This window comes from Penaeus monodon, chromosome 6 (assembly GCF_015228065.2).
Source record: "Penaeus monodon isolate SGIC_2016 chromosome 6, NSTDA_Pmon_1, whole genome shotgun sequence".
In the NCBI taxonomy this organism is placed as follows: domain Eukaryota; kingdom Metazoa; phylum Arthropoda; class Malacostraca; order Decapoda; family Penaeidae; genus Penaeus; species Penaeus monodon.
Window position 1 is genome coordinate 17,880,319 of NC_051391.1, and position 24,131 is coordinate 17,904,449.

The 24,131-nt window shown below is 39.3% G+C and overlaps 4 protein-coding genes across 4 annotated transcripts in view; 3 read left to right on the top strand and 1 right to left on the bottom strand.

The window, feature by feature from the left end:
- The window catches only part of LOC119573897 (tetratricopeptide repeat protein 14-like), a 69,449-nt gene that overhangs the window by 27,311 nt on the left and 18,007 nt on the right, over positions 1-24,131 (bottom strand). The window lies entirely within an intron of this gene.
- LOC119574304 lies at positions 14,611-15,247 on the top strand. The gene has a single exon (XM_037921504.1). It carries the CDS (start codon positions 14,821-14,823, stop codon positions 15,241-15,243), a length of 423 nt encoding a protein of 140 aa, XP_037777432.1. The 5' UTR covers positions 14,611-14,820; the 3' UTR covers positions 15,244-15,247.
- Positions 15,512-16,017, top strand: LOC119574305. The gene has a single exon (XM_037921505.1). The coding sequence runs from the start codon at positions 15,663-15,665 to the stop codon at positions 15,987-15,989; it is 327 nt and encodes a 108-aa protein (XP_037777433.1). The 5' UTR covers positions 15,512-15,662; the 3' UTR covers positions 15,990-16,017.
- LOC119574303 (pre-mRNA-splicing factor CWC21-like) lies at positions 15,998-18,671 on the top strand. The gene is made up of 2 exons (XM_037921503.1): positions 15,998-16,419; positions 18,512-18,671. Exons 1-2 carry the CDS (start codon positions 15,998-16,000, stop codon positions 18,654-18,656), a joined length of 567 nt encoding a protein of 188 aa, XP_037777431.1. The 3' UTR covers positions 18,657-18,671.

Here is a 24,131-nt window from a genome sequence, read left to right on the forward strand (position 1 = left end):
ATGCACATGCAAACACCTCATAATGCACACACACAAAACTGTATGCACATGCCAGACACTCTGTATGCACACCACAAACAAACTCTATTCACATCACAAAACTCGTATGCACACCACAAACACACTCGTATGCACATGCACAAACACACTCGTATGCACATGCACAAACACACTCGTATGCACATGCACAAACACACTCGTATGCACATGCGCACACACAAGCACGCACACAATCGTGCACACACACACAAGCACATGCACATAAACTATGACATGCACACACAAGAATGCTCACAAACACGCACACACACAAACATGCACAAAACGCATGCACACACACGCGCACAACACGCACACACACAACAAGCACACGCATGTACCCACACGCACACATCACAAACAACAGCACACACATGACACCACACAGCACACACACACATACACACACAAAACACACACACACACAACATACACCACACACACACCACAATACACACACACACAACAATACACACACACACACACAAACACACACACACACACACACACACACACACACACACACACACACACACACACACACACACACACACACACACACACACATTCATGCACATAGTCGCTCCCTCCATCTCTCTCTCTCCACCTGCCATTCTCCGTTTCACTTACTTTGGATCCTTCTCTTTTAGTTACTTCCTTCTTCCCCTATTATCTCTCTTTCATTTTCTTGATAATTTGTTTGCATGTAAGTTAAAATAATCAAAATCAATAGAGTTTGGGTGAGTCTGAAAAGGCCTGACCCTTATAAACTCTATTGGCATATTGCAAATATAAGGCAAATTGTAAGGCATAAGTATAGAACTAGGGATAGCTAATGCTTTTTTGGGGGCAGGGGAAGGAGTAACGGGGTAACAGGTTTTCAGTGATCTCTTCCCCAGTGCTCTTGACTTGTGTGTTGTTGAGGATTCTCTTTGAATTAGGGTATCAGAGTTAGAGGCATGACTTTTTATTTGAACCCTCCACAATATCATCTAAAGAACCCATAGATGTCTTTGTGGAGTTAGTTTGATTAGAGGTACATTACAAACTTAATTTTATTTTTTCTTCTTATCCTAGTCCTCTGCCACTGTTGTTTACTTTCCTACTTCCATCCTATTTCTCTAGTCTGTCTTACTTTTGTCCTCCTCTAGTCTTTCCTACTGTGCTTATTCTTCTACACTCTTCTTCCTCCTCCCTCCTCCCTCCCCCCTCCCCCCTCTCCTTCCTTTTCCTTTTCTGCATTCCTTTCTACTCTTCTTCCTCCCTCTCCCCTCCCCTTCCTTTTCCTTTTCTGCATTCTTTTCTGCTCTTCCTCCTCTTCCTGCTCCGCTTCCCCTCCTCTTCTGCTTCTCCTGCTCCTCCTCTTTCTCCTCCTCCTCCTCCTCCTCTGCTTCCTCCCCCCTCCCCCTCCCATTCCCTGTCCCCCTATCTTCCTCTTCCTTTTCTGTATTCCTTTCTACCATTATTTTTTCCATCTTTTCTTCTTCTTCTTCTTCTTCTTCTTCTTCTTCTTCTTCTTTTTTTATCCACCATCCCACCTTTTTATCTTCTACCCTTCTCTTTATCTTTTTCTTTTGCTTCTTCAGTCTTTTTCCTCTTACCCTTCCTTTTTCTTCACCATCTTTTTCTGCTTTTGGTATCTTTCCCACTTCCCCTTCTTTTCTTTATTCATTATCCTTTTCTTCTCCTTTCTTTTCTTTTATTCTCGTCCCTTTTCTTTTTTCCCTCATTAGTTTCTTCTCTTCTTCCTCACTACATGCCTGTACTTCAGCTATTTCTTCTCCCTCACTGCTCTCTTTTTTTTGTTCTTTTCCTCCTCTTTCTGTTTTTCTTTTCTTCGTCCTTTTTATCATCTTTTTCTTTTTCCTGCCCTTTATCCTTTTCCTCTCCTTTGTATAGCCTCTTCTCTCTCTTATTCCATATTTTAGTTTGTCTCCCCCCCTCCCCCCACTCTCTTCTTCTAAGTGCCTTGTCCTTTCAGGGCGTTGGCGATCATTGTTTTCCATCTCGTTCTGTCTGTTGACAACTTTAGCAGTTCTAAGGCACTTATGCCCATATTGAGATCTTTGTTCAAGCTGGTGATGAACTTCTGCCTTTGTCTACCCCTGCTTCTCTTTTCTTCTATCTTTCCTGTTAACACTAAGTTTTCCAATCCTTTACATCTCTTTACGTGTCCTAAAAATTGCATCTGCCTTTTCCGGATAACTTTCATCAAGGTTCTTTTAACTCCTGCTCTTAAAACTTCTTCATTAGTAACTCTTTCTGTCCATGAAATCCTGAGCATTCCTCTGAGGAACCACATTTCTACCGATTTTAATCTTTCTTTCATATTTTCATTGACTGTCCAAGCATCACACCCATAAAGCAAAACTGACCACACGTAACATTCTAACACTCTAACTTTGGTTTTTTTACCTTCAACTGTCTGTTCTTAAAGACAGCCCCACTCTCTACTTCATTATAAAATTATTCTTTTTCCATTAATTTTCTTTTTACCCCCTTTACTTGTCATCTTCTACTTATCCTTTTTTTTTTTTTTTTCCCCTCCCACTATAACTCTTCTTACCTGAGTTTTCCATATTGACATCCTTGTACCTATAATTTTTATTTTCCCATATGTGTGTGTGTGCTTGCTTGCTTGCTTGCTTGCTTGCTTGCTTATATACATATATATATGTACTTATATATACTTATATTATATATAATATATATATATATATATATAATATAATATATAAAACATAACATATAATATACAATACATATAAATATCCATATACATAAAATAAAACATATACATATACAATATAATAAAACATTTTACATATCATATACATAACATATAATATAATAAAAAATTAAATATATATAAATATAAAAATATATATTATGTAAATATAATATGTATATGTATTGTATATATATTGATTTAATTATAACTTAAATTGTATTTTTTCATGTTGTGATACTTTTGGGGGAGTAAACGGGGTAGGGCCCCCATTTTCCTTTCCAGGGAGAGTGCTGGTGTTCCCTTTTGGGTTTAATATACTTTTAATATTATAGATATTTTCCCATTTAATTTTTTTATACATTTTAATATATTTTTAATATAAAATATTATACAAATATATATATATAAAATTTTAAAATATATATATATAATATATTTATTTTTTTTTATTTTTTTTATTTTTTTATACACATAAAAACTATTACACGCCCTGCACACACACCATGCACACACACAAAAAAAACCACAAAACCACACACCCCAACACCCCACACACCCCCACACAAAACACACACCCCCACACACAAAAACCCCACACACTATAAGTGTGGAAAAATTCTTTTTCGGTTACAGGATGTGGAAAATTTTTAATTTCATTCCCAGTGGCCCAACGGGGGCGGTTTTCCCGTGGATCCAAATGCCCCAAAAAAGAACCCCCCGTTTCGCCCCGGGGAGGCCCACATTTTATACCCTGACCTGTTTGCCCCGAGAGTTGGTGAAGCTACCGACGGGGGTAGGGTCCCCTTCGCCCCCCCCGGGGAGAGTTGGGTGTCAAGCGCCCCTCTCCCCGGGGCAGCGGGACCGTGGCCTCCACGCGGCGTTTTTGATTTTTTTGGGCCAATCGTACCCGTCTTTTGTAGCGTGTTTTTCACCCCTTTCCCGTGTGTTGCGTCCCTTTCCCAAAGTATTTAGGGGACGCATAGGTTTTAAAAGGTGGTGGCAGCGAGGGCCGTTGCACCCTTTTTTGGGGGTCAAAAAGGACACACCCCCCCCGAAAAAATCCCCCCCCCCCAAACCCCCTTTCAAACAGGTTAAAAAAAAAAAACACGAAAAGAAAGGGTTTTGGGCCCCCTTTTCTTTTTTTTTTCCCCTTTCCCCTTCTCCATACATGTTTTAAGCCGTTTTTTTTTTGTTGGGTAAAAAAAGGTGTAATGCCCCAAAAAAGGGCCACGTTCTCCACTATTCTTCCACCTCAGATCGTATTTCCGGCGACGATATGTGATATAAACATAAATTTACTTTCCTTTATTAAGAAATTTAAATTTTTTTCTCTCTTTTTTAAGATTTTTTTTTTTTGTCTGCAACAAATTTTAAACCTTTTCCGTGATTTTTTCTTATCACGAATCCCTTTTCTTTTTTATCTCTTTCCTAACCCCTCCCCCCCCCGCCCTGCCCTGACCTCACTTTCTCTTTTTCCCGGTGGGTGGGGGCGTGGGTAGGGTCGGGATTCCCATTTGGGTTCCCCTCTAATTTGGAAGCAAACATACATTTTTTAACATTGTTTTTTGGGGGACAGTTCTTTTTCGCGTGAAGCAAAGCCAGGTAACAAATTTTTATTTTTTTTGGATATAGGTAGTTTTTTTTCCCCCAATTTCATAGTGCACGGGGTTTGCCCGATATTCCCCCGGGGTTGCTTTAAAGCCTAATAGATCTGCGCCCCGTGGGTTCGAGAGAAAGTTTTTTCTTTTTGTTCGCTCCCTTTGAGCGGTGGGGACCCGGGGTTACGTCCGTTAATTAATGTAGGACTGGGGTTTAAGCTAGAATCATTTTTTTGCTTATTAATCAAAAAACTTTCTACCCCCTCAAGTGCTTGCATTTTTTTGGGAAACCCCCAAGGGTTTTGGGTGTGTTCTTTAAATTATTTCCTTCGGGAATTTTGCAAAGCGACCTTTAAACAGAAAAGCAAAAGAGAAGGTATTATTTTCCTGGCTCAGTGCTTCAGTCATATGGCATTGGTATGGGGCCCCCCCCTGTTTTTGAGTTTTTTTTGAATCTGACGTGCAAAGTAGACATGTACCTGGGCAGTTCAGTTTTCGCCCCCGAGAAGATTTCTTGAAAAAAATTTGGCGAATTTTTTTTTTTTGCCCAACCTTTCCCTTCATGCTTACATTTTTCGCAAAATCATTTATTTTTAAATTTTAAAATGTGGTATTTTAAAATAATTTTAAAATAGCCTAGCATTGTTTAATTTACTTCTTTTTGTTATAGGGGAACTTTAAAATATTCGTGTTTAGATTCATTCTCTGTGTGAGGCACTCGCCTTCCCTCTCTTTAAACGATAGCTGTAAACTCACAAAAACCGCATACCCCACACACATTCAGCTCATTTCACACCCACAGGATAAAAGACACTTCCCCTTTTTCATTGTTTATCCCGGGCTTTTAAAGATTTTTTCCCCTTTAGCCCGAAATTTTTGTCTGTCGCTGTTGTTACAATTAACCCTATTCTTATCTTTTGGGACGACTATGGTTCAAATAGATCTTCGCGGACCCCGATTTCGTTCCCCTTATCTATTCTCATATCTATCAGAGAGGGTTTTGGAAATTTCAAATAGGTCTATGCAAACCCGCTCTGACATCCCCCTCTTTTTTTTCTTTTTTTACCTTTGTAAAAATAAAAACAAAATGAAAAAAAAAGACAAAATAATTTAAAAAAAACAACTTTTAAAAACCGAAATTTTGTTATAATAACCGGCAGTGGAAATTTTCCCACCCCATCTTTTTCTGTTGCCTTTCTTTTCCCTTTTACTCGGGCCCCTTACGGTAGGTTTCTGGCCCCCCGGGATTTTTTATATTGCGGGTCGGACCGATACGGCCCCAAAGGGAGGCCCCTTTTAGGATGCTTTTGAGAAGGACGTCATCAAAGATCGCCATATGGCCCACGGACCAAGATTTTCGTCAAAAAAGGGGTCCCAGTCGCCCCAGAATGCTGTGCATGGCACGCCTGGCGGGCCTCAGATCCGGTCAACCCCAGGAGCTCTTTAGGCAGGTAAAGCCCGCCCCCCGATGCCGCCCCCGCCCCGACGCCCGTAGATCCCAAAGAAATTTAGAGGACGTGTGGGCGCGAGAAGGACCTGGACGAGTCTGTGAGGGCGTGTGGACAGGACGCCGCCCCAGTTAGGCCTGGGGCCCGGAATACGAGGAGGCAAGACGAATCTGAAATAAAGGGGGCCTTTGCGGACTTTTGGGACGTGGATAATCGAGGACGGGCAGATTACACCCGGGCCAGAGGATGAGGCAACAGGACGAGCAGGGCCCCGAATTTTTTTTTAAAAAAACCCGGGAAAAATGCACGAGAAAAGAGACACCAGCCAAGTTTGGGGCACCCTTGAAAGGGGCCTCGAGGGCGAGGGGGCGAGTAGGGGGGGCCCAGCCCAAAAAAGATGGGATAAATTTTATTTCTGTTACAGGATGTGGAAAAATTCTATTTCTATTACCAGTGGACCACGTGGCTTTTCACTGGATAAAATGTCCCCAAATTTAAAAAACCCCCCCTCAGCGGGGGGCGGGGGTCACATTTTATATCCCGACCCGTTTTGGGCCGAGAGTTTTTTGCAACTACCACCGCACTAAAGGGCAGCTCCGCCCTCTCCGGGCACTGACCCTGACCTCCCCCGGCCCGATTATAAATAAAACATGTCTTGTGTGTTTTTTTTGCGTGGGATAACTCCGAAATAAAGGTTAAACCTTTTTTCCCGTATAATACCCCCCTTTTTCACCATTGTATAAGGGGTGATAGCCTTTTTTAAAAACACATGCACGCACAAGCAAACACACAAACCCCACACACACAATAAAACACCCATACACACACAACACACACACACACACAAACCCAAAAACACACACCCCAACACACACACAAACCCCGGGCTGTGGGGCCCGTGGGAAGGCCCAAAAGTCCGGGGGGCAGGATTAACAGAGTTACTTGGCCGCCTGCCCCCCTGGCAGGGGCCAACCCACCCGAAGCTTGTGGACAAAGCCCCAGGAAACCCCCCCAGGCGGATGGGGGTCCCCCAGCCCCGCCCCACCTCCTTTTTTGGGGCTGTGTCGGTGGGGGGGGGCAGAGGGGGAGTTCAAACCCCGGGGTGACCCCCCGAGGTTAATCTCAGGCGTGCTTTCCCGGGGAGGCGCTGGAACTCCCCGGGCCTTGGGAGCGGAGAGCGGGTTTCCTCTCTATCGCGGGAAATGAAGTTGAGGGGGCTCCCCCCTCGAGGTGAGAAGACCTGGTTTGCGGTACGGGTTTGTGTGGGTGGGTACACCTATCTGGTCGGGCCCAGCGGGTGGTCACCACCTTCCCGGGTGTAGCCATAGCCCTCCCAGTTTTGACTTCAGCCCTCGGTGTTGAGGTTTAAAAACCGGTTTATGAGGGGGATTATGGCATTTAAATGAAGCTGCTTTTGGCTTCATGTCTTTATTGCTGTATACGCTTCCCAAAAAATGTAAAGTAAAATTGATGTGAAAAGGGGGTTCTAAACCCAAAAATCGCATCTTGGCCCGACGGGTTTCCCCCCGGGGAGATATTGCATTGTTCTAGGTACTTCAAGCGGTATCCGGGGTGTGGACCGAGCAGGGTACTCGATGTCGAACCCCCCGGGGTCGGGAGCTATCCCGCAGCGAGGGAAAAGCCTCCCTTTTCCGGGAAATTTGCTAGGTTCCCCGAAAAAAGAGGGTCTCTGGCTCCTGGGACCAAACAATCCAACCCCCCAAACACGGACTTGGTACAGCATACGGGAAGTGGCCAAAGGGGATCGAACCCCATTCTTGTTTTGTAAAGCGATTAAAGGGTCCTCCAGAAAATGCAGGGGTTTAAAGGGGGCTGAGTTTTTGCACCCAAAATAAAAAGGGGGGGTGGTTGGGCTAAACCTGTGCCCCTTCAAAACCCCCCCAGTGGCCACCCTAAGGGGGTTTCCCCCTGGACAGACTAAGGGGAAGGGGGGAGTGGGCCTTGGGTTTACCCTGGCGTGCTGACCCCATTCCCGAACTCAACAACCGACGGACCCGTTTTCTCTGTGGGGGTTTTCCCGGCGTAAAAACCCCCGAAGCAAAACGAGTCTCAGTACTGTGCTGGAACCCCCCCCCTCAGCGAAAAACTCCTAAACCCCAACAGAGGTTTGGCTAGCGATTTCCCCAAACTGAAGAGTGGGGAAAACTGCCCGGCTATTTTTGTATTTCCCCCCTGAAATGCTAAAGGCTGGGGGGGAAAAACCCAAAGGCTAGGGGTGCCCACAGTCCTGACTGCCCTTTGGCAGTCATGGTACCATTTCCCCCGTCCCGTTGAGGGGGGTGGTCATCCTCCTGGAAGGGGGAAAAGGGGGTCGTTTGGGGTTGTAGCAAAATACCATGGGGATTACATGCCCCCCGCTTACCAGGCAAGGTTTTTCCCCCCACATTTTTCTTTAAACGGATGCATCCACCCCACTGAGGGATCAGAGACCCGGGGCAGTCAGGAAATTTTTCCTGGGAGGTTCCCTGATGACGGGATACTAGCGCTTCGATTTAAATTTTGGGAAAGCCGTCGTAGTTTGGATGTGGGTTTTCTTGCAGCCTACTCCCACCTCAAGAAAAGGGGTTTTTACTCGGGGCATCGGAAAATCCTATGGGGGGATCCTGAGGCTGGGGAATTCCAACACGATTATTGGGCCCGATAGCAAGCCTTTATAAAAAGGGGCTGAAAGTGCTGTAAAGTGTGGTGGGGGTTATGTGAAAATTCTTTCCCCATTTAATTTTGGGGTGAGGCAAGGGTGTGGGCCCTGCCCAAACTTTTTTAAACTTATAGGGGTGGATAATGGGGAGGGGCTATAGCCCAAAATCAGTGTGGAGCAAAAACTAGGCAATATTTAAGGGCTCAGACCCTTTACTTTGGGTGATGATGTTGCCCTCCTTTCTGATTCCCCTTTGGGGTCATTGTGGCCCGGGTCTTTATACAGGGAAATCGTAGACAGAAATTTGGGTGGCAACAGGGGCCATGGAAAATCGAAAAACCCGAGGTTTTTAGATGTGGGGGACCTAGCAGAAAGGGCCAAGCTGCAAAGTCCTTTAAGGGGATTGATACTGCCATTTTGCTGTATGGGAAACGAAACCCGGGGCCTGTTCCCGTTTTTGGAAACTTGCCTTTATCCCTTTTTTAAAAATCCTTCGCCGGATTCCCTGGGGACAGTTGGCAGGACCACGGGGGCCCCCAAATGGCGGGTTTCAAACCCTGAGAATGGCATGGGGACCTTTACTTGCAAAAACCCGGATCGCCAAATCAGCCCATGGCCCCTAACTCACTTCCCAGGGACGACCCGGGCCCCTCAGGTTGGGCTCTCTGCGGACAACCCTTTGGGGGGGAGGGGGCCTGGGGGGATGACCTAGGAGACACGGTTGGGCAGCCGACGAGACCTTTTCGCGAAGAATTTTAGATGGGGCCCCTGTTTTTCCTGCCCGTAGACTCCCCTCGAGGGGTCCTCGTGGCTGGAAACGAAGGGGGATGCCCCCCCCCCCTGCACCCCTTCGGCTAGCCCCCTTTATGAGGGTTTAAATATATAATATTTTATATTATAAAATTTTATATATAATATATAGGGAAACATTATATTATGTTTTATGTATATGTATCTCTTCTTTTTTCTTTTAAAAAGGGTTTGGTTCATGTCTGAGCCGCCCGGGGGCACCGCATGATTTCTTAGTTTTTTTCATGTTGTTTATCTCCGGGTGAGTACGTGGGAGGGTCCCCGTTCCTTTTCCACAGAAGGGGTGCCCGGGGTTCCCTTTTTTTGGTTTTCATTCTCTCTATTTTCCGGGGTTGGGACCCCGGGATGACTGGGGCGGCTTGGCCACCCAGTGGCTAGGTAGGGAATTGAGGTTTAAGTTTCCCCCTTTTCCCAAAGGGGAAAAACGCCGCCACCGGTGAACCTGAAACCCCCGAACTCAGATTGCCGTCGTGACGTCTTTATCCGATACTTTTAAAATTCGGGGGCCCCTCGCGGCCTTTGGGTTTTGTATATGTATATAGTATATATAATAATATTAATTTTGTATTCCCTATTTTTTATATAATTTTATTATTAATATAATATTATGAATTAATTAAAAATAAATATTATTTATATATATATATATATAATATATAATATATATGGGATTAAAATAATAATAAAATTTTATATATATATTAATTTTATGAATAAAAATTATAAAATATTATAATTAAAATTTTATAATTATATATATATAATTATATTGAATAAACAATATAATATATATATATATTTTAATATGGGTACATTAAAATATATAATAATAAAAATATATAAAAAATATATATGAATACAAACATAATATATATTAAAATATATATAATATATTATTTTATATATATATTTTTAATTTTCCTTTTCTATATATATTTTTTGGATATATTTTATAAATATATTTAATATATGTATTCCTATATATCTTTATTTATAAATATATTAATAAAATTTTATAATATATATATATATGTTTCATATTTTAACCCTCATATATAATTTATATTATATAGATTATATATATTCATATTTTTACATTATTTTTATTATTAAGGTGTTTAAGACTATATTTTATTTTTATTTTGAAAATTTTAAAAATTTATTTTTATTATAATATATATTTGATATAATATTTTTGGAAAATTTTGTTTATATTTTTTATATATATATATTTTATATTTATTATATATAATATATATATATATATATTATATATATATTATAATATTTCATATTATATATATATATATTTATTATTAAAAATTTATTATTTTGTATTCATATATTAATATTTATATATATATTTATAATATTTTTAATTTAAAATTTTTTTATATATTATTTATAATATTTTAATTATTATATATATTTTAAATTTATTATATATTTTTTTTATAATTATTAAAAATTTATTTTTTTTTTTATTATTTTTTTATTTAATCTTTTCTTTTTTTTTATTTTTTTTTATTCTTATTATTTTTTATTTATTAATTTTATTTTTTATTATATTTTCCCCGTATATTTTTTTTATTTTTTTTTTTAAAATTTTTTTTTTATTTTTTATATTTTTTTATATATCTCTGTTATCTATTATATTATTATATATTTATATATTATATATATATTAAATACATTATATATATTCATCCATCATAACGGTATGCCCCATGTTTGAGCAGCCGGGGCCCTTTCTCCACCACCCCCGCCCCCAAAAACCCTCGATCTTCCGCTTTTCTTTCCACTTGTACCATCGACAGCCTGCAAATATGTTTGATGTTTTTCGCTCAGTCTTGTCTCTGTTTACCTCTTCCTCTTTTTCCTATCACCATCCCCGTCAGCAGTCTTTCTCATACTTTTACTTCTCATCACATGACCCTAAACTTTGATTTCCTCTTTTTCAGATGTCCCAAAAGCTGGTCTTTACAATTTATTTTTTTCAGCCTTCAACACCACATTACAACCTATTGATCTTTTCTTGGTCTACTACTTCAGCCCCCCAACTACTTCAGAACCATATGATGCCCAAATTTGGGGAAAAATAATGAGTTCAATAAACCCCAGCGGAAAGGCAATGGCAAACCACCGCTCTAAATTGCCAAGAAAATCATGGAAGCCCATGATCGTCAAGGCTGCGGTGGCAACACTGTCACGACGGCAATCTGAGTTCGAGGTTCGAGTCACTTGGCCGTCGCTTGTTCCCTTGGGCAAGGAACTTCACTCGATTGCCTACCTAGCCACTGGGTGGCCAAGCCAGCCCAAGTCAGTACTGGGTCCAAGCCCGGATAAATAGAGAGAATGATTACCTAAAAGTAACACCGGCACTCTCCGGGAAGGAACTGGGGACCCAACCACGTACTCACTCCAAAGCATCACAAACATGAAAACTACAATTAAAGTATCATGCTGTGACCACGGCGGCTCAGACATGAACCTACTGTTAAAGAAAGATACATATATATATGAAATGCACGCACACACACACAACACACACACACACACACACACACACACACACACACACACACACACACACACACACACACGTATATGAATACATACATACATGCATACACATACATGCATGCACACACACGCACGCACGCACGCATAATATATATATATATATATATATATATATATATATATATATATATATATATATATATATAATATATATATATATTTATTATATATACACACATTCATATACATATATATCGTGTGTGTGTGTGTGTGTGTTTTATATCCAAATGTAATGGTGTAAATGTAGGCTTTATCTTTATCTGGAAATAAGAAATGTTTAAATAGTAATGAAAGCTTTGTAGCCTAATTATCATTTCACATTATATAAAATTAAATGATTGTTAAAAACAGGTGTCTGAAATTCAGTAAACAAAGTAAATCACAGGATGTAGCAGCAGCTTCAAATTCAATAATTTCAAGATGGAAAAGTTGTGAAATTAAATTATTCTTAAAGCTAATTGTTCCTAAAAATATGCAACATTTGGTTTATGCCCTCCCTTTTACTAGAAAAAAAGCAATTTGTTCTTGATTTATAACTGGCACTCATATTCATAACAACTTAACCCTTTCCCGACGGGTAGTATTCATAGTGGCCTGGGCCCCCCTGCCAGGGGCTTATATCTTCACCCTAGTATGCGCGACCGCTCATGCCTAATACCAGGATCTTGTTTCTTCGTAATACTACGAGCATATGTTGTTTTTTTCAGTTTTTTTTTTTTTTTTTTTTTTTTTTTTTTTTTTTTTTTTTTAGTAAAATGAGAAAGTGTTAAAAACGACTTAATCACACTTTCAGTGGCAGAAAAAAAATATTTTGCCGTGATTGTAAAAAAAAAACTCATGGCATGTCCATACATACACCATGGCATGAAAGTACATGCCCACGGTAGATAGTCCAGCCATGCCATAGCATGTATGTACATGCCACCCGTCGGCAAAGGGTTAACCCTTTGACTGCAGCCTAGGTTTACTTATCCATTCCCCTGTATATTGAAACTGTTAAATTGAACATTGTTGCAGCTTGATAGAAAGGATTGTAAAGATTCCATATTTGATTTTAAAATGCCTAAGCAATAGATGTTGGATTAAAGAAATTGTAGCTAATAAAGTTTTATTGTCTACTTTTATATCATGAGTAACTATAATCATTGCCCACAGTTTTTCTAAAATAATTTTCCGTCATCTTTATTAATTTTGTTAAACCAACAAAAGTAAGAAACATCCTATTTTATTTCACTTTAATATGGTATTCTGTGTTAATTTAATCTGCTGGGAAAAATGCTGTGCTCATTTTAAAATTTTTGTGAAATGTTTCTGCACATAGATGGTTCTGCAATTGCTTAGCCAAAAAGGAGTTTATTAGTAGACCTTGTGGCCTTACTTGATTTAACTTTTCTTGAATCAGCAGAGAATTTTTTATATATATATATATATATATATATATATATATATATTATATATATATATATAATTTTTTTTTTTTTTTACTAATGCAGTGAATATCATGGTGTAATTTTTTATTACAGACATTATAGTTTACTATAATGTTATAACATTGGCAACAGCAAATACAAGATCATGTAAAGTATTTTTGAAATCAAGGAAAAAGGTAAACAGGCAAGACAGGCAGTACTCGTAATTGGCTCATTAGTGACATAGCACAAGTGTAACCATCTATGTATAAAAACAATTAACAAAGTAAACCCACAGTGGGCATGGCATGTATGTACATGCCATGCCCGTTGAATTTGGGTTAAAAATAGGTTTCCATTAACAGGAAAATAGTAATTTGTTTGTGTGGGTGTATCTCTCTGTCTTTCTTTTTTCTCGTTTTTTCATATTTATGTTTCGTTTTTTTGAAAATTATGATTAGTTATGCAGCATTGGCATCTTGTATGAATAATGGCATGTATAGTAAAAGTCCTTGAGTTGTACACAGGGCTGCGGAGTCGGTACTCAAAACACCTGCCACCAAAACTCCTTGAAAAAAAAAAAAAAAATTACTACAGGCTACCTTTTAACCCTATGTCCTTAAAAGATTTGAGTCAAATGGTTATATCTATGCTATTGTGGTCTTTTTATTGTAAAATCTAAAAAAAAAGAAAAAAAAACATTCATTATGCTTTAAAAAATACAAATAGGACTATGACAATATAAAAATTATATTATTTCTGGGTGGAAATAAAGTGTGCAATATGTTTTAAAAGTGGGGTTTTTGTGATTTATGTTGAGTTCGGACTTGGGACATTTTTACCACTCCAACTCTGACTCCAGCAACTCCAAACTCCTTTTGAATCTGACTCTTGACTCCATGACTCTGATTCCGACTCCACAGCCCTGGTTGTACAGAGGTCTGCCCTTCATTGAAATAACACAGTTTACAACTGTCCTGTGAGAGAACTAGTTACCAATTTAGTTACCAAATTTAGAGGTTTCACTCTTCACTGTTTGCTACAAACTCAATAATAATTTAATGGATGTATGCTGGACCATTGACAATAATTAGTTACTTTGGGGAAAGAAATGTATGTGGAGATATACATATATACATAGTAATATGACTAAATTAATTATCTTTTAGAAGACACATTTAATTGATATGAAAATTGTAATTGTAATATATTTCCTATAGTAGCAAGTTGAACATTGCTTTAGAAATAATAGAGAGGGAAGAGTACAATAGGTAAATATCTATTTATGTGTTTTTAATATTTTTCATTTTATAACAAAACAGTACATTATAGATGGAATGACTATAGTTTGTCAGTGTAATTTTTTTTGTAGGTTTTTCCTGTAAACCTGTCATATTTATGTATATGTGATGAGAGACCCTTGTTTTGCAGGTGTTGGTTACTAGTAATGCAGTTGTAAGGTTATGGTGGTGGTGCTGGAGGTCGGTTGTGGTGAAACCATGGGCTTGTATTTGTGTGGCGCTGGGTGCCAGTGACCAGGGACATGCCGAGCATCCATGAGACTATTGAGTCTGATGAGAGCTTCTCTTCTCTCTCTGACGCTGAACAAGAAGAAGGCCAGGACCATGACCAACAGCCAAGCCACAGCACTGCCACTGTCTCTCCAACAGTGAGGAGGCCAAAGAATCATCACCGAGAAAAGGATAAAGAAGAAGCACAACAGGGAGGATCTCGGGGATCCCCCCGAGACTCCAGTAATCCCCGGGAGCCTCGGGCTCTTGTTGAATATTCTGACGTAAGTTCAGAAGAATTCTCAGAGCCAGAGGCTGGTGAGATCACAGATAGTCCTAGTCAGAGCCCTGTTATAAGCCCTCGGTACGGTCGCCAGCGTCCTCGATCACCAACTCGTTCGGCAAGACCCAGTCCCCGTCACAGCCTGCCCCAGCTACCTACGGTACCAGCTTAAGCCGAAGTCCATCCTACGCTCCCAGATCAACACCTCCAAGACCCCCTCGTGAGCCACTACATAGTGACGGAGAAGTGGGAGCATCTCCTACATCTTCACATCACACGCCCCTAAGCTCCAGACCTCTGGTACCATATCCAGTGGTCATGTCCCCTGACCGTCGTACTTTAGATACTCGTGGGGAGTACTATCGTTCTAGGGATCCTTATCATCATGCACGCACACCATCTGAGTCAGAAAGAGACCATTCACGTATTCGTAAGAAGTGAAACACAAAAAAGAAAAGAAGAGAAAACATGAAAAGAAACGTAAAAGATCTGAGAGATCTCATAGTCCAGTTTTGCACAAGAAAAAGAAAAAGAAAAGTAAACATAAATCTCGTAGTGGAAGTCCAGAATTTGAAGAGGAAGGTGTAGGTGATGGTAGTGTTAGTTTCCGAAGATGACATGTCAGAACCAATTGTAGTTAAATGTGTTCCTAGAGTTGCTCCTAGTCATGACCCTAGATCAGCAGGTGCACCATCTAGGCCAAGGAATCGTGGTGAGGAACCCAGTCCAGTTAGTTCTCATGATGATGAAGTTATACATACTCCACCACAACCTGTTCCAGAAACAAATCATACCCGTAGCAATGAGCTTCGGAGAACACCTCCACATATTGCTCATCATAGATCCAGAGAGCGCACTCCTACTCATAGGTCTCCACACAAGATCACCACATACGCCCAGCCCGCCTCGCCACCGTAGTGCTCGTCATGCTACACCGCCTCCACCACCTCAGCCTCCATCTGCAAGCAAGAGTTATGACCCCCTCTGGCCGAAGTCATCATGTAAGTCCCCGCAGACCATCAACACCCCCTCTTCCAAGTCAAAGGCGAGGCAATATGACTCCACCACCCAGAAACTCTCCAAGAAGGGCAGCTCCCCATCGAGGCCATACACCACCTCCACCTTACGGCAGGAAGCGTTCCAGGTCTTGCAGTCCAGTTCAGTATGTAGAGGGCTCCAACTCCACCAGCAGCAGATATTATGGAGTTGCATCAAGCTCTCGCAAAGAGGAAAAGAAGAAAAAGAAAAAGGACAAAGACAGGGAGTATCATTCTCATGGAAGGAGAAGCAGAAGCAGGAGTCGCAGCCCAAGTAGAAGTCGCAGCAGAAGCCGTGGCCAATCACCAAGGTAAATGTGGGTTTTTTTGAAGCTTTAACTGGGAGTGTTGTGTGTGTGTGTGTGTTGTGCCTGTCTGATTGTTGGTCTGGGTGTTTGTCTGTGTTTGAGTTTGTTAGTGTGTGTTCTGTATAATTTGTGAAATTCTGTTAGTAGTGTCCTTCCTTCCTTTTTTTTTCTTCTTTTTTTTTACTTTTACTTTTACTTTTACTTTTACTTTTGAGTTAGAATCCTTTGCTTGCTTTAAATCTTCTTAACCAACTAACATTATTCTATCTGCTCTTTGCTAATATTGTTTTGTCAAATTATTTCTTTCTACTTGGCAAATGTATGTGAAGTGCATGCTAATGTTGAGTGTATAGGCATATGCACTAAAACCTACCTTCTACTAATGTGGTTTTGGGTACTATAACTGTGGCTAGATTACAACTTCTTCACCAGGTGCACAAGTGGCTCTGTATTTGTGCATTCTTGAAGATGTAACATTTCTTCCTTTCTTTTAAAATTTATCAGTTGAGTAATTATTTGTATTAATAGGCAAAAGAAAATAATTTGTATACACCTCTTTGAATAGATAGAAAATAGCAATGCTTGTAAAATATAAATTTTAATATACAACTGTATTATTAATCCATAGAAAAATATAATGTACTTTTTCACAAGGTTACATTGTAGTTTTTCTTGGTAAGCAACATAGCAGTTGTGTTGTGTAATGGTAACATCTGAATAGTTTTTCATCATTTTAAAAATTCTGTTAGTCATTTCTATCTGTATTTGTTTCTTTTCTGCTGATGCTAATATTTTTTTTATTTTATGCCATTTTAATTTGTTATGATTACTTTTTTAACTACTACTACCACTACAACTTCCAGAACTACTACTATACTACTACTACTACTACTACTACTACTACTAATACTGTTACTATTATCTTCTTCATAATACTCTTGACTTCTCATATTGATATTCTCATGATAGTTCTTTTGGTTTTATTTCTAATAGTTTACTTAACATTTTAAAGAAAGAAAAAAAATCATTTTTTGTCATTCCAATCAGCATTTTTAAAAGGTTCATTAACCCATTGCATCTGGATGACATGTAGTTCATGTCATGGTTGGTTGTAGCTCCAGATGACATGTAATTCCTGTCATGGCTGACTCGGTTGTGGCCCCAGATGACATGTAATTCCTGTCATGGCTGAATTGCTTGTGGCTATGCAGGACGAGTCATTCACATTATGTTACTGTGATGCATGCATTACATTTTATGCCATTCTTTATTAGGTATATACATACCCAGGGGCATTGCCTGAGGGAGAATGAGACATGTAATGCTCTTATTGACTTTTTATTATGTAAGAGGTGATATTTAACACATAAATAATTTGCCTCCTGTCCCTGGAAGATGTCATGCACAAAAAAATTATGTTCTCTTGCTGTTGCTCTGAACCTATAAGTAACCTTCACTATAGATTACATGATCATGTCAGATTTTCATATACCAGTGTTACTTTTGAAATGTGACAGGCAAAAGGAAAGTACTGAAGGCATATTAGTTGCAGATTTGTATATAATTGCATACAGTCTCTTATTTTGTAAGAATAAGATATGTGAAAATGAAAGAAAATCCAGTTTTTATCCCAGGGTAAAACCATATGCCATCTTTTAGACTGTGTAGCACACCTACTTTATGGAAATGGACAAATTTACATAATCAAGTTACTACAGAACTGAAACAAATTTGCATCTCTGAATATGCAAAAACGTTAAAGTCAATTTTTGGATAACAAACCAGCAAAGGAATCATATGCTTTGCCTTGTTAGTATGGTGTGACAAGTGCAAAATACCTTAGTTTGGAAAAGCCGGGAGTCAAGCCAAGCTGGGTGCACATACTCCCAGAAGGAGTGGTGAAGTACACCCCAGATTCTCTTGGAGGCAATGGGTTAATATTCACATGCATGTCACATTATTAGCTATTAATTAATATGAATCAACATGAAATTAACAACTAGAAATAAGTTTTTTTTTTTTTTTTTTTTTTTTTTTCTTTCTTTCATTCTCCCCCCCCCCCCCAACTTAACCATTGCTGATGACAATTAACTAGGCGAAGGCGTTCAAGAAGTGGAAGTCGGAGTCCTGGACGCAGACCCGTGGTGACAGGAGCCATAGACGATCATCCCCAGGACGTGGTGGTACACGACACACACCACCACGTCGCACACCACCCCGTGCTGCAGCTGATCGCCTAGCACATGAAAACAACATGAGTTCCACAAGCCTTTTTTGCTGAATTAGTCAAGAGTAGGAAAAATAGAGAACGCATTAAGCAGTTAATGACAAAAGAAGGCGAAAAACCAGAGAAAAGGAAAAGAAAACGTTGAACCAGAAGGTGGTGGTTCTGCTTCTGGACCAGATACCCCTGGCCCCCACAGCATCAGCAGCAAGTATTCCTAATGGTGCTGCTAAAAATGACACAAATGCAGCAGTGGACCAGGAAGAAATATCTAATCCATCACCCCCATTCAGAACAAGAAAGTGCCAGTAATTCTGTAATTAAAATAGACTTTAGAAAGTGTCTGTGCCAACAAGCTTGACTAAGCTGCCAATGCCACCAGGAATCAACCTTGAAGACATTGATTCTCCAACTTCTCCAAGCACACCACCAGAGTCCAAGCCTGCAAGACTCAGTATTACTAAGGACCTCCCAATGCCTCCAAGTAAGTCAGAAGAACATTATTTGTTTCCCTTTGATAGTCTTAAACCTACTCTCGTATGATTGTGATCAATGGAGATTCTTACATATATTTCATATATGTGCAGTTTCAAAAAGGACATTTGATATAAATCATTAGCAACAGGTGATTGTAGTCATTTTTCATGGGAATAATCGCAGACACTAGATGAGGCTCATTACATTATAATTATATATTATTTTTACTGACATGAATTTTTGCGCACTCTTCCACTAGCCAGACAACCACTTAGATGCAGAGCTCCCATTCTCAAAGATTTTACCTATTATTATTGCATTAAATACCAGCCTAACATACCTTGTTTAGTTCAGATATGTGCATACTCATCAAGGAAATATCCTGCTTCCTTTTTAAGATTCATTGCAGTTTAATAAAGCTGAAATTTGAACAAAGAATGACACTTGTATAGCAAAAAGTTGCCGTATCCTGTTATTTTAATACTTTTTCAGTGATAGAAGGAACTGAAGAATTGTCACCAGTGATGATGCAATGAGTACACCACCACTTGCAAGAAGTGGCCCGCCTAAACCTCGTCCTAATTTGGTCAGGCCAAAAATCCTGAATGCAAACGACAAGACCGTACCTGTCTTGAAGACTGGAGTGAAAGATGTGTTGAAGTCTTTGATATAATAGCCCAGATTGGAGAGGGAACCTATGGGCAAGTGTACAAGGCAAGGGCAAAGGATAAGAAGAGTAAGTATACCGATTTTCCTCAAAAGTATTATCAATACTCAGACAAATAAACTTTTTATAAGTTATCACTAGTAGAGCTATATTAGTGTCCTTATTGGAATCAAATGTTTTTTTTTTTCACCAGATGATGAAATGGTTGCCTTGAAAAAGGTAAGATTAGAGAACGAGAAAGAAGGTTTCCCTATTACTGCTGTACGAGAAATCAAGATCTTGAAGCAGCTGAATCACAAGAATATTGTAAAACTTAAAGGAAATTGTAACAGACAGCAGGATGCTGTTGACTTCCGACATGTAAGTTGTTCTTTTTGTGCATTTTCTGTTTGTGTCATAAACAGTAATTTATGTATTCTTGTTATTATTTGGGAACTGTTCAACTCAAAAAGTTTAGAGTGCCTGTGTGAAGTTGTAAGGCAGATTTATGATTTTTTGTTATTGTGATTTACTAATTGATTTATTTTTACAGGACAAGGGTTCATTTTACTTAGTTTTTGAGTACATGGACCATGACTTGATGGGACTGTTGGAATCTGGCATGGTAGAATTCACAGAACAGCACAATGCCTCAATTATGAAGCAGCTTCTGAATGGTCTTAGCTATTGCCACAAGAAGAATTTTCTTCACAGGGACATTAAATGTAGCAATATTCTTATGAACAACAAGTAAGTGCACATTTTGGTTTTAGCATTCATCACATAAACAAAGTAGATTTTGCTTCCCTAGTATATTATTTGTTGTAATTTGGAATATTTATATATCCTATTTACTTTTTTTTTCCAGAGGTCAAATCAAACTGGGTGATTTTGGTCTTGCAAGATTATTTAGTTCAAACAAAGAACGTCCATACACAAACAAGGTATACACTTTGTGGTACCGCCCTCCTGAGTTGCTCCTTGGAGAAGAACGTTATGGCCAGCAATTGATGTGTGGTCCTGTGGATGTATCCTAGGAGAATTTTTCCCAAAAGAGACCACTCTTTCGGGTTTGGCTTTGAGATTATTTCTTACTGTTTAACTACATTTTTATTTTGAAAGTTTAGACTTCGTATGATCATATTATATTATGGCAAATTTTTTTCCCTTTATTCATGAAATTAAAATAAGGCACTGAGTTGTGCTTGACATTTATAAGAAATTTTGTAACTCTTTTTTTTATATATACCAGGCTAGCACAGAAGCTATGCAACTAGATGTAATATCACGAGTTTTTTTTTGGAACACCATCACCAGCCGATTGGCCTGAATTGTTAAACTTCCTGGATGGGGCACAATGAAGCCTAAAAAAAACCTACCGTAGAAGAATAGTGGAAAGACTTTAGAGACAAAATGCCCACACCAGCCTTGGATCTTTTAGACCAAAAAGCTGAAGCTAGCCCGTCCAAGAGGATCAGTGCTGAGAATGCCTTGAATGGAGGTTGGCTTAAAAGTGCGATCCTGAGCTGTAAGTATTTTTTATATTTGATTTGGTAATTTATGAACATATAGTTTACATGGAAAAGTGAGATGAAAATTAGATATGCAAAATAAGCAACTTTAAAAGCACATCGTAGTCCATGTAATAGGCATCTGCTGATGTGAATGGAGTGCGGGATCCGAGTTGCTTCTTAATGTAAAAATTATTTATTAGACTCTTTGTGATTTTGTCTAATTTTCACTGTGCCACAAGTTGATGCTGCTCATGATTTTGTCTGTTTTTCACTGTTGCCATAAGTTGATGCTGCTCATTAGAACAAACATTAATTTATAAGAAATTTTTATGAATATAAATGATTTATGAAGATAAATGATCCAATATGTTCTGCTACCTACTGCAATAAATCTTTTAATTATGAAGATGATATTGCCCCCCTCCTCTCTCTCTCCTCTCTCTCTCTCTCTCTTCTCCACTCTCTCTCTCTCTCTCTCTCTTTCCCCTCTCTCGTCTCTCTCTCTCCTCTCTCTCTCTCTCATTTGGGCTTCCATACATTTGTTGTCATTTGTTTTTCAGGAAATAGCTGTGAATATGTAAGAAATGAATCAATTATTTGGGTTTAAAAAATAAATGAGAATGGGCCTCCAAAGTCTGCTTGTGCAATATTAACCCCTTTTCCCCACGGGTTTGTATTCATAGTGGCCCGGGCCCTCGCTGCCGGGGGCTTATATCGTCGCCCTAGCATGCGCGACCACTTGTTCCAAATATCAGCATCCCATGCCATTTCTTCGTAATACTACGAAAAATATGTTGTATTTTCATTTTCATTATTTTTTAGTCTCTACCTGCCATACTTCCTGATAAATCGAGACTGAAGGGTTTTTTTGTTATATAGACTCCATAGTTGATCAAAAATTCAGTCTATAGTCAGAATAAAATAAGCAGTGTGTGCTTCTTGGAGTTGAAAGGGTTTTTTTTTTTTTTTTTTTTTTTTTTTTTTTTTTTTTTTTTTTTCATAGTAAAATTGAAAAAGTGTTAAAAACGACTTAATCCACTTCCAGTGGCAGAAAAATAATATTTTGCCATGATTGTAACAAAAAATAACTCATACATGTACCATGCCATGTACATACATGCCCCCGGCACTTTGCCCCGCCATGCCAGGGCCATGTGCGTACATGCCACCTTTGGGGAAGGGTTAATGTGTGGTTAACTGTCCTCAACTTGGTAAATTTTTTGTCTCTCCATAAAAAATATCTTTGATAAGCATTTTTCTGCCCTATGACAGCCAAAGTTTTAAGACAGGCCTGTCTTTAAACTACAGTGCTTATTAATACAAATATGAAGATAATTTTTGCATAGGATGTGAGAGAGAAAATTTTGGAAGCCCCTTTTGATTTAATGTCAAAGGTTAATTTAGCCATTCCTATATGTTAACAGATGGTTTCCTGTTCATGTCCATAAGAACTGTCTTTAATTTTCCTTAACCCTTACTGACGGATCACGTGTAGGCGTCACAACATACTGCCTGCTCTATGGGGTACGGCTGTACATGCGGTGACGGGCCGAGTGCGTGGAGCAAGAAGTTCTGCTTCATGTGGTGGACTCCCGCACCCAGTGTTTGGCTGTTGCCTGAAATACCCAAATTTATGATGCTCAGAGATTTCTGTTACCTGTCGGCATTGGGGTTAAGGCAGTTTTCCCTGTGTTGAAGATAATTGCAAATTGGAAATAAGAAAAGCTTAGAGACCCTCTTTGATTTATAGTCAAATGTTCATTGATCAGTCTCCAGTAGTTTTATTGTTTTATTTTATTAAAAACTATAAATCACACTGCCTGCTTTTACAACTGTGCATTGACACTAAACTTAGGGATGCCTCACATCACATTAAGATAAATTAAATGTGTAGTATTACCATTATAATGTAAGTAAGATTTATTGCAATATTTACCTTTTGGTGTTACCACAATATATTATCAAGATGGGCCTGTAACAACATAAATTGTTCTAATTAGCAGCATTAACTGTAAGTTGTGGCAACACCACAAATCATAGATGAGGTTGCGAAGAGCAGTCCTAGATTTTTTTATGAAACTATACCTGGTTCCTGAGCTACATCTGGCTGCCCGCTTCCTATTTTGGTTTCATTATGATTACACTCTCCAAGGCTTGGTACAAAACCCCAGGCAGGCTTCAAAATATTTAAATTTTATCTATATAAAAATCAGCAAATTTTCCAAATGCTAGACTATAGATTATCACAGCCCACACAAAAAGCAGAAAATGGCAAAGATACTTTAGTTCTGGCTCCCCCTAGTTCCCCAGGTAGTAGGCATAAGCCTTACCTGCAGGGAGATAATCACTAATTTAGTCTGGGCCAGGGAGTCAGAAGGCTAATGTTTAACCTTGCTAACATAAAACAGTTTCTTTGGGTTTTGAATTATTCTTGTAAATTATTTCCACAGCATGGAACCCCCACCATTACCCAGTACCAAGATTGCCATGAATTATGGAGCAAGAAAAAAGACGTCAGTTGAAGGAACAGCAAAAAGCTGCATTAGGTGTTGGACCACCAGGCCTTCCTGGAAAGGAATGGGGGATTGGGGTTGTCCACCTGGTTATTCTTGGGTTCATAAGGATCAGCGCCCAATGTATAGAGGGGGCCCTGAAGATTGTAACCTTGAGGCAGAAGATATGACTCCAATAGCGGAGGCTACTTAAATAATAGCTTTCCTACCTCTCGTAGTAATTCCCCTGGACCCCCATCATTACATTACCAGAGCCAGGGTTCACATACACCCCCTGGAACAGGGCAGGAATAGTCTACTCCAAAAGCAGGTACCGTTTAATACTCTCCCCAGTGACCTCG

Excerpts from the sequence above, each read along its gene's own strand:
- LOC119574304 (XM_037921504.1), top strand. The coding sequence starts at position 14,821 with ATGCCGAGCATCCATGAGACTATTGAGTCTGATGAGAGCTTCTCTTCT.
- LOC119574305 (XM_037921505.1), top strand. The coding sequence starts at position 15,663 with ATGGTAGTGTTAGTTTCCGAAGATGACATGTCAGAACCAATTGTAGTT.
- LOC119574303 (XM_037921503.1), top strand. The coding sequence starts at position 15,998 with ATGCTACACCGCCTCCACCACCTCAGCCTCCATCTGCAAGCAAGAGTT. Across the intron at positions 16,420-18,511 it reads AGCCGTGGCCAATCACCAAG|GCGAAGGCGTTCAAGAAGTG; the intron begins GTAAATGTGGGT and ends ACAATTAACTAG.